The 10,260-nt window shown below is 23.4% G+C and overlaps 2 protein-coding genes across 4 annotated transcripts; one reads left to right on the top strand and one right to left on the bottom strand.

The window, feature by feature from the left end:
- Positions 1 to 169: 169 nt before the first annotated feature.
- Positions 170 to 6,100, bottom strand: LOC122508010 (casein kinase II subunit beta). Of its 2 annotated transcripts, none has more exons than XM_043621072.1 (5): positions 6,012 to 6,100; positions 5,451 to 5,526; positions 4,955 to 5,057; positions 1,657 to 2,026; positions 170 to 1,525 (listed from the first exon to the last, which is right to left on the bottom strand). In XM_043621072.1, exons 1-5 carry the CDS (start codon positions 6,068 to 6,070, stop codon positions 1,417 to 1,419), a joined length of 717 nt encoding a protein of 238 aa, XP_043477007.1. In that variant the 5' UTR covers positions 6,071 to 6,100; the 3' UTR covers positions 170 to 1,416. The 2 variants fall into 2 exon arrangements, with proteins under 2 accessions (XP_043477007.1, XP_043477006.1); XM_043621071.1 differs by having other exon boundaries at positions 1,657 to 2,038; positions 6,012 to 6,096.
- Positions 6,101 to 6,567: 467 nt separating this feature from the next.
- Positions 6,568 to 10,231, top strand: LOC122508011 (probable low affinity copper uptake protein 2). Of its 2 annotated transcripts, none has more exons than XM_043621074.1 (5): positions 6,568 to 6,776; positions 7,125 to 7,210; positions 7,337 to 7,604; positions 9,356 to 9,582; positions 9,908 to 10,231. In XM_043621074.1, the coding sequence occupies exons 3-5, from the start codon at positions 7,339 to 7,341 to the stop codon at positions 10,018 to 10,020; spliced, it is 606 nt and encodes a 201-aa protein (XP_043477009.1). In that variant the 5' UTR covers positions 6,568 to 6,776; positions 7,125 to 7,210; positions 7,337 to 7,338; the 3' UTR covers positions 10,021 to 10,231. The 2 variants fall into 2 exon arrangements, with proteins under 2 accessions (XP_043477009.1, XP_043477008.1); XM_043621073.1 differs by lacking the exon at positions 6,568 to 6,776 and adding an exon at positions 6,783 to 6,922.
- The last annotated feature ends 29 nt before the right edge of the window (positions 10,232 to 10,260 follow it).

The raw sequence follows: 10,260 nt of genomic DNA, 5'->3' as shown, positions 1-10,260 counted from the left end.
GGAATTCAATTATTTTTAATATAATTTTAATAAAATATCTCGAAAGAATACAATTATTTTTAAAAATTATTATTTAAATTCAATTATTTATTAATTGATTATTAATTATTTATTAATTAAAACATTTAAAAAGAAAATTGACTAGGAATTTTTCAATAATTAAACAATATTTAAATAAGTCATATGTTTTTAATTATTAGATCGTATGAATGTATAATACATAGTCGAATTAAATAATTCGAATCATTAATAAAAAAAAGACGTTTGGTAAAAAAAAACAATTTTTGTATTTATAATAAAGCCCATTTTTAAAAAAGGAGTTTCTTTTCACTTTGTATCAGAAATTCTATATTATAATCATGTGATATTTTTCTCTACAAAAAAAAGTGATTGTAACTTCTTTTTTTTTTACTTTTGTTTTTCGCCTCATCTTACAATAAGATCACAACTTATATAATCAGGGTATTTTTTTTTTTTTTTGAACAATTGGAATTAAAAAAATTATTATACAGAAACAAAAATAAAAAAAAACAATTAATAATAATAAAGTAGTAGAGTACGCGTGGCGATAAAATAAAAAAATTTACCTCTAAGTAATTCAATTTATAATAGATGTTTTTTTCTCTTCTTTTTCCCTTTGCGTGAAATTCGGTCTTTGAAATCTATGAAACTACACAACAATTCGCTTCTGTCGCAATTCACATTCATTATTTAATTGATTAAATTAAATTATGCTTAACATTTTTCTTTTTTTTTTATACACCGCCTTTCGACCTGGGAAATTAATCTGGACTTCGTGCTACCTACGCTCCACTATTCCCATTTTTTTTTTTTTAAATTCTTTCGTTAAGAAAGTGCTCTTGAGCTTTAGGAACTACTTGGCAGCAATCAATAATAATAACGCGTTGGGACTCCGTATAGATATCATTCTAGATTTATATCTTCACATCTCGTCATTATTATTCTATGTATTTTACCATTTTTTTGTTTGTTTCTTTTTTTTTAAGACAATGATTCATTGTCGTGCGTATTAAACAAATTTCCCCTTCGATTTAAAGAAGGATTTTGTCTCTAATACCAATGTTTACAATCAGTAGGGCACTTAACGACTATGAATTTCATATTCGCTACTCTCCATTTTCTTTTTCTTGCTTTTTTAAAAATTTGATTTGATATATAAACGGAAAGAAGACAGTAAATGGAGAGAGAGTGATGAAAAAGAAAAAGAGTCCCTCGAAAAAATAAAATAATTTAAAAATTATGGGTGGCTTTGTTTGTTTTTTTTTTCTGTGTCTCTAAAAGACGATAGACATATAAAAAATAATATTTTATTTAAGACTTACGGGACGAAATTAAGATTTGCATTTAAAAGTCGTGTAAAGATGATTTCTAAACTATTTTTTTTTCAGAGGTTCCTTAGCGCTTTCCATTGTTGTAATTCAGTGCTCGTAATGGAGCCTTAAACGTCGATGCTGACTGCTGTTGAGCCTGATAAGCTATTGGATGAATTTTGAAACCGTATAATCTGTAAAATAAAAATTATCGAATTAAAACACAAATTTTCATATTTTTTTCAAACAATTCTTTTTTTCAAAATTGAAAATCAAGAGATTTGAAATTAAATTTTTCATAAAGAAATTTTTTTTAGCTTCTGACCTCGGTATGAATTGATTTGTTGCCCGCTTTGGTCGATATTCCGGATGTACCATAAACAGCATGTGTGGAAATCCCGTTCCAAAATAAGCACCGTCTGTATGATGATGTCGTGAACTTTTTGGCGTATATACATCCATGCATTTTGGACAATAACTCTTGACCATTGCCTCACCGGGAACGTCACTTAAGCCCAATGGCAGCATTGGCTGTGATTCACAATAGACACGCGGACAATGACCAAAATCGCCGGCCTGGTATTTTTCAATCATCTGGGCTATTCCCCGATTTGTCAGGATATAACGAGCGTGTATTAACCCATAAAGCATCTCCGCTGCCTGATCAATTAAATCCGACTGGTTTGGGTTGTCATCTAAATCATCATCTAATTGAAAAATATTTCTCGACATTTATCTCATTTTCCTAATGATAATAATAATATATAGAGTATGTTATTATCTCAATAGACATAGTAGCAAAACAATTTTTAAAAACCAATTTAAAAACTTCAAAAACAAATTTAAGAAACAAATAAATATTCAAACAAATCAATAATTTCAAAATTTGTCCATTTTCAAATTTCTCAAATTTTTTTAACTGTGAAACTATAATAAAAATTGAAGTAAAACATCGATTATCTCAAAGCTTCAATTTTTATTATTTATCTACTTACTTGAAGAGAAGATTAATTTGTAGAACAGAATACGCAAAAAAAATGTAAAGTTAATAAAATCAGGCTTCGCACTCAATAATTTGTTTAAAAAAAGCAAAACGCACCTTTAAGACTGGAAAAAAGTAATAAAAAAGTAGTATTTTTATTTATTTATAAAAATAATTGAATTCCTGCAACGAATTTTATTAATTTATGAAAATAATTGAATTCTTGTAACGAATTTTATAAAATTTTTTTTAAATATTTAAAACTTTCTATTTATTCTTTTGATTATTATTAGTATTGTTAATTTATAAATTAGTGCTAATGCACAAAAGGGAATTTTTAAATTGTAAGCACGTTCATGATTAAATAATTAAATAAATAATTGAATTCCTGGGGAAAATTTTATAATTTGTAAAAATAATTAAAACCTTTTTCAATTTTATAAAAATTTTATAGAAGAATTCAAATATTTCGAATATGTTAATTCAAATTGGATTAAAAACAGGGTGGTCACAAGTTTCAGTTTATCAATTTCCCTGACAATTTACTGACATTAAAATTATTTTCCCTGACAAAATTGTTTTCACAGGAAAATATGAAAGTTTACGGAAAATGAGTAAAATTTATGAAAGTTAATAATTTCTAAAAATTACAATTATAAATATAAAATTACAATTTGCTTTATTTCGAAGATAATTAAATTTTTAAAAATTATGTTAAAAAAATTCTAAGAATTAAGTATTTTTTAAAAATATTTTAATGAAATTTTTCGAAAACAATTGAATTTCTTAAAAGAGTTTTTGTAATATTTAAAATAACTAATTAATTTTTTGATGAATTTTAATTCAATATTTTGGAAATACATGATTTTTTTCTCCAAAAAGTTAAAAATAAATCTAAAATTTTATATTTTGTATGTATTTGAATTTTCGGAAATATGTCATTTAAAGAACTGAAAAAACTAAATTTTAAAAAATTAGAAGCTAAATTTTCATTTTTAAATTTATGTTTAAAGATTTTTCATTAAAATTTTTGATAACTCAATTATTTTGAAAATTTGCAATTAAAATTCTTCAAAAGTTGATTTTTAAAAATTCTAACAAAATACTTTAAAAATAATAATTATTTTCAATTACCTATATCTTATAAAATTTTATTTATCAAAATCTTTTAATTGTATTTTTCGAAAATTTAAATAGAAAAATGATTCAAAAATAATTTTTGAAAGATTTTTTTTTGTATGTAGTTATTTTTTGCAGTATAAAAATTGAAATGAATTTCATTTCAAATTTAATTGAATTTTTCAAGTGAATTTCATTATTTATGAAAATAATAAATTTAACTAAATTATAAACAAATGTTGTCAAAGATTTAGAATATATCATTAATTTTTTACAAACAATTTTATTAAAATATTTAAATAATATTGATTTCTTTCGAAAAAATTTTTCTTGAAAATTGTATTTCATAGAATTGAATTACTTTGAAAATTTTATTATATTCATGATATTACTTAAATTTTATTAAATTTTCGAAAATAATTAAATTAAATTGAAAAATTTTGTGGAAATTTTCGAATATAATGAAAAGATTCCAAAGAATTGAATTAAAATTGTATTGAAAATAATTGAATTACTCCGAAACATTTTTTTTTATTATTTATGAAAATAATTAATTTCATCTAAAGAATTGTATATTATTTATAAAAACAATTGAATTTTTACGAAGAATTTATTAAAATTAAAAAAAATGAATTCTTGCAAATTTTTTCGACGAATTAATTTAAAACTTCATTGAAAATAATTCAATTCGTACCTATATATACAATTTTATAAAAATTTATTAAATTTATTATTTGAATTAAAAAGTAACTGAATTTTTACGATGAATTTTATTATTTATGAAAATAATAATTTAACTATTATAAACAAATGTTGTCAAAAATTAACATTATAATTAGTTTTTTGCAAAGAATTTTATAAAAATATTTAAATAATTGATTGAAATAATTTATTTCGAAATTTTTTTTTTTATTTTTGAAATTGTATTTCACACAATTGAATTACTTTGAAAAATTTTATTATATTCATGGTATTATTTGAATTTTCGCTTTGAATTTTATTAAATTTTTGAAAATAAGTAAATTAGTTTGAAAAATTTGTGTGCAAATTTTCGAAAATAATGAAAAGATTTCAAAGAATTGAATTAAAATTGTATTGAAAATAATTGAATGCCTCTGAAGAATTTTATTATTTACGAAAATAATTTAAACACGTGAAAATTCTCAAAATAGGAAAAAGTAGCTTTTAGTGTCACAGATTTTAAAATAAGTATCCAAATAGTAGCTAATCGTAAAAAAAAGTAGTAAATAGTAGATAATCGTAAAAAAAGTAATAAATAGTAGATTTTAGTAAATGAGTGCGAAGCTTGTAAAATAAAAAAATGAAAATATTAAAAAAAGCCACAATGGGAACGTGAGTTTAGAAAAATTTTATTTCTCCCATTTGTGTGAAATATTAATATTTTTATTCTAAAATAAAAATTTGTCTAAATTCACGTCACTAAAATGGCTACAGAACTATTAAAACGAAAATACTTGCGACTGTTAGTTATTTATTATTATTTTATTACTAATTTACTCACCTGGCTCTAAATCGAGAATCATATCGAGAGCCTGACGATAATGTGGCACTTGTTCATTCAGTCCTGTCAGGTTAAATTTATCCTGAATGTAGTCCTCGTCAACCTAAAAGGAAAATCGAATTTATTAAAGAAAAAGAAGAAACGAATGAAAAGAACGAAAAATTTAAAATAGAAAAAAAGTACACTTGGAATTTAAAACCATTTTGATTTAAGGTGTTATCTTTGAGAAATTATATATACAAAACAAAATATCGTGTTACTCGAGACACAGTAAAACAATACACACAGTTGTTCTAGGAATTCGATTACAATTCAGTAAACAATATTTCATTTTCAAAACTCAAAGCATTAAAATTTTTATCTTTCTAATTTTCCAAATATCATTTTATTCAGTAGAAAAAATAACAAAAAAAAAAAAAGGGAAAAACTTGACTGTACCGGAAAGAGTGACTGACCAACTACCAAGACAACTGGAATAGTGAATGAAATGACGTACCTCACAGAAGAATTCATTGCCCCTGAGTCCACAAAACCAGGAAATCCATGACACCTCCTCCGAACTGCTCATCTTTCTGTAGGGGCACAAGAGATTAGAAAATCCTGAGATTAGAAATTCCGCGGGGAAGTTACTGCAGGTGAAGCTGCGCAATGGTACAGCGTGGTACAATGTGAACACTGTGTAAAGCGCCTTTTTTTTTGCCCCCGTGTGTGTGTTCACACGTGCAAGAATTAACGAGTTTTTCACCGATTTTCTATTGAAAAACCCATATAAATTAATTGATGAGGGGTGGGAAAAACTTTTTTTTTGTTTTTGAAAAAGGAAAGAAAAATTGTTGTGGCTTTTTAGTTGCGGGCAAGATGCCCGTTCTTATAGCCTCCTGTCCACGGGCCGAATTTTTTAGGCGTCTCACAAACCTTCACTATTTGTTCATTAAATGATTATTAAACAAAATGGAAAGACGAACGTGATCACGGTACGCACTACTCGATAAAAAAAACGATTAAAGGACCATGCGGCCCATTAAAATCCCAAAAATAAACAGCCCTTACGGCTTACCTTTTGGTGCCTTGATTAGCCACGCTTGCTCGCCCAAAGGGGTTAGATGTCACTGTCATCGTTTTCGAATAATACGCCACCTTCTGATAATTTTCAAAAACATATTCTCTTCAATCAGTTTGAAAAAAAGAAAATTTGAAAGAAATGATCAATTTTACTTTACTTCAATTCCTCTATTCTAAACTATTATCAATTTATCCAAATTCTTCTATAATAAATATTCCGTATTTACTAATTTTTAATTTTACATATAGAAAAAGAAATTAATTTCATTCATTTGACTAGTGTTCAGTTTCACCAACCTTTGAACACTAAATTGATTTTATTTTATTTCCGGTTCGATTACATTTTCTTTAGATATAGAAATAAGATAAACAAGTAATTTAGTAATTTTAAGATAAATATTTTTGTACATCGTTTACGTTCCATTCTTTTCATTAGAAAAAGTTTAGAGTCTTATGGAAAAAAGAGAAAAAAGTTAAAGAAAAAGTTTACTTTTAAATTCCCGGTTTCCGTCAGTCGTCACATGACGTGAGTAGTATTTCCATGGAAACGAAAAATTGTTTACACCCAGGTTTATACAAAAATGCCAGATATCAATAATTGTTTTATCAAAAAACAAACGTGAATCAACACAATACGTGAAAATGAGTGTTTTTACTCTAGTTTCAATTATTATTATTACTGTTAAACTAAACATCGCTTCCAATTTTGTCGAAATGCGTCAACAATTCACTTTTTCCTCCTGAAATGTTCTATTTTAAGGTTAGGATCTCTTGTTTTTGTATATTTGTTCTAGTTTCGTTTCGCCATAAATTATAACCTTTGGCTTTGGTAATATTATTTTAAAAAACAATTCCATATGTCAGGAAATAATTTTCTTCTAATTGTTTCGAAAATGAAATAGAAAAGTGAGTAATTGCAGTTTGTATACTTTAATTAAATTTAAAAATTGTTTTGTAAATTAATATTAGTTAAAAGTTAGATATAGAATAGAAACTATTAAATATATAGAAAAGTTAGAGAATTGAGTTTGTAATTAATGTTTTATAGTAAGAAATTATAAACTTTTCGTAAAAAATTTAATGAGTGAGGAAAATTTTATTGTTTCAGGATGTGATTAATTTTTATCGAATATTCCATTGCTGGTTGTTTTTGTTTTTTGTACAAAGTGTATAGATAAGAGCTGTGACGATCAAGTATGTATAACCTATAATTTTGTACGAAATATTATTATTATTATTATATTTGTTTATTTAGTTTATTATTAAATAAATAATAGTTATAATTATAAATAAATTGATAAAAGTGTTTTGAAAATACAGAAATGCACATGTGGTACTGGTTCGGAAACGACCTGGCGTCGTTTTTATTTCCTGGATACAATATAACGACAACTGGAGGTCTAGTGGCAACTTGTTTTGCTCTAGCGGCTATGGCAATTTTTTACGAGGCAATGAAAATAGTTCAAGTGAAATTACGATTATTTACAATGTCCTCACTTCCTGAGCGTTTGTCCGGAAGTTCGGAAAATTCTTCATTACTTTCGAGAATATATCCTAATTCTTTTCAACCCTTATCTGAATGTCACTGGTGAGAAAATATGAAGAAAAATTTATTCACAATTTATATTTATTTATTATCTATTAATTTTTGATTTTTATTTATTTATTAATTTGGTTTTTCATTTATTCATCAAACGAGCAAATATCAATTATTATTAACTTATTTGCTAATTAATTATTCTTGTATATTAAATTCAAAAATTTTAATAGAATTGAGGAGCAATTTTTTAAAAGTTCATAAATCCATTTTTCAAGAAAAAATTGAAATAAACACATATTTAAAATAATAAAATCCTTAGAAATCGATTAGGTATCCTTGGAAACTATTCAGTTTTATTTATAAATAGTAAATTTTTTGGCAAAAATTCAATTAATTTTAATACAATTTTAATAAAATTCAATTCAAATTGAATTCAAAGAATTCAATTTTTTAAAAATTTCTTAATATTCTTTTTTCGAGAAAAAATTTAGTTATTTTCTAGAATTTTAATACATCCTTCGAATAATTACATTATATTTATTAAAAGTAAAATTCTTATCGAAAATTCAATTATATTCAAAACAATTTCATGAAAGAAGGCAATTTTTTTCTTAATTCGTTATAAAATATTTCAAAAAAATTCAATTATTTTCTAAAATTGTAATAAATCCTTGGAGACAATTCAATTTTATTTATAAATAGTAAAATTCTTTGCAAAAATTTCATTAATTTTTATACAATTTTAATAACATTACATGAAAAAATTCAATTATTTAAAAGTTTTTTAATAATATTTTTTTTCAAGAAGAAATGCAGTTACTTTTTTTTAAAATTTTAGTAAATCCTTCGAATAATTCAATTTTATTTATAAATAGTAAATTTCTTATCAAAAATTCAATTATATTTGAAACAATTTCACGAAAAAATTCATTTTTTAAAAAATTTTTAGGTAATATTTTTCGAAAAATGCAATTATTTTATAACATTTTAATAAATTCTTCGAAAAAATTCAATTACGTGTATTTTTATAAATAGTAAAATTCTTTGCAAAAATTGAATTAATTTTAATAAAATTTCATGAAAGAATTCCATTTTTTTTAATTTTAATAAAATTTCACGAACGAATACAATTATTTTCTAAGATTTTAATAAATCACTCGAAACAATTCAATTATTTTTTAAAATAGTAAAATCTTTGCATAAATTCGATTTTTTTAAATAGAATTTTAATAACATTACACGAAATAATTCAATTTTTACAAAAATTTTAATAATTTTTTTCGAGAAAAAATTCAATTTGTTTCTAAAATGTCAGTACCTACATCGTTCGAATAATTCAATTATATTTATAAATAGTAAATTTCTTATCAAAAATTCAATTATATTTAAAACAATTTCACAAAAGAATTCAATTTATTTTTAAAAAATTTTTAGGTAATAAAATTTTTCCAAAAAATGCAATTATTTTATAAAATTTTAATAAATTCTCCGAAAAAATTCAATTACGTGTATTTTTATATCTAGTAAAATTCTTTGCAAAAATTGAATTAATTTTAATATAATTTTAATAAAATTTCATGAAAGAATTCAATTTTTTTTTAATTTTTAATAAAATTCCACTAACGAATACAATTATTCTAAAATTTTAATAAAATTCAATAATTTTTATTTTCAATTTTTAACAAACACGATTATTTAAAAAACTTGAAAGAGTTGTTTTTATATCTATTTTGTTATTTATATTTATTTTTTATTTATTTATTCATCAAATTTCTAATATTTTCTCTCATTTTTAATAGCATAAGTTGGAGTAAATGGTTCTTGGAGGTTTTTCACTGGTCGCTACACACTTTATTTGGTTATATTTTAATGTTGGCGGTGATGACGTACAATGGATACTTTACCATTGCCCTCGCGCTTGGAAGTTGCTTTGGATATTGGATATTTGCTCCATCTCTCATTGAATTGAATTTTTCTCAATTTCAAGCCAAAAGTCGTTCAATTAATTGCTCTGCGCATTGTGCAGGTAATTTTGAATTTCGTATATGATTTTATTTTTCACTTTGAAAATAATTCAACCAATCGTTTTTTTTTTCAGTATAAATTTTTATCTTTTTTCTCAATTTTTTTTTGTTTCTATTTTTATTAATACAAAATAATTAATTATTAATTAATTATTAAATTAAATTAATCATTAATTAGTTGTTAAATTAATCATTAATTGATTATTAAATGAAATTAATCATTAATTAATTATTAAATGAAATTAATCATTAATTAATTATTAAAATAAATTAATTATTAATTAATAATTAAATAACAACAGAAAGTAAAAAATTTTTCTTTTCAAGGTGAACTAATTGCTGCAGGAAGGCAAGAATCGTCGACAACAGTCGACGAGGAATTGGCGACTGCATCCCAAGCTGATGTCGAAGTTCATGTTCATAATGAAGAAATTGGTTGAGAGAGAAAGAGAGAGGAAAAGTCTGAAATTAAAACTATCGACTCCCAGTGAATTTTATAAATTGAACACCAATTATACATATTTTAGAACAAGTTTTAAAACATCAAAAAAGTGAGAGACAAATTTACAATCAACTATATCTTTTTTAACGAAAAATTTACATATTTATTCTCAAATTTTATTGATATGAAATAAAAAAAAATATTTTACATATTTTATTATGTATTATATAAAAAAAAA

Source organism: Leptopilina heterotoma, unplaced genomic scaffold (genome assembly GCF_015476425.1).
Source record: "Leptopilina heterotoma isolate Lh14 unplaced genomic scaffold, ASM1547642v1 Lhet_52, whole genome shotgun sequence".
NCBI lineage: Eukaryota > Metazoa > Arthropoda > Insecta > Hymenoptera > Figitidae > Leptopilina > Leptopilina heterotoma.
This window is presented reverse-complemented; position numbering and strand designations above follow the sequence as displayed.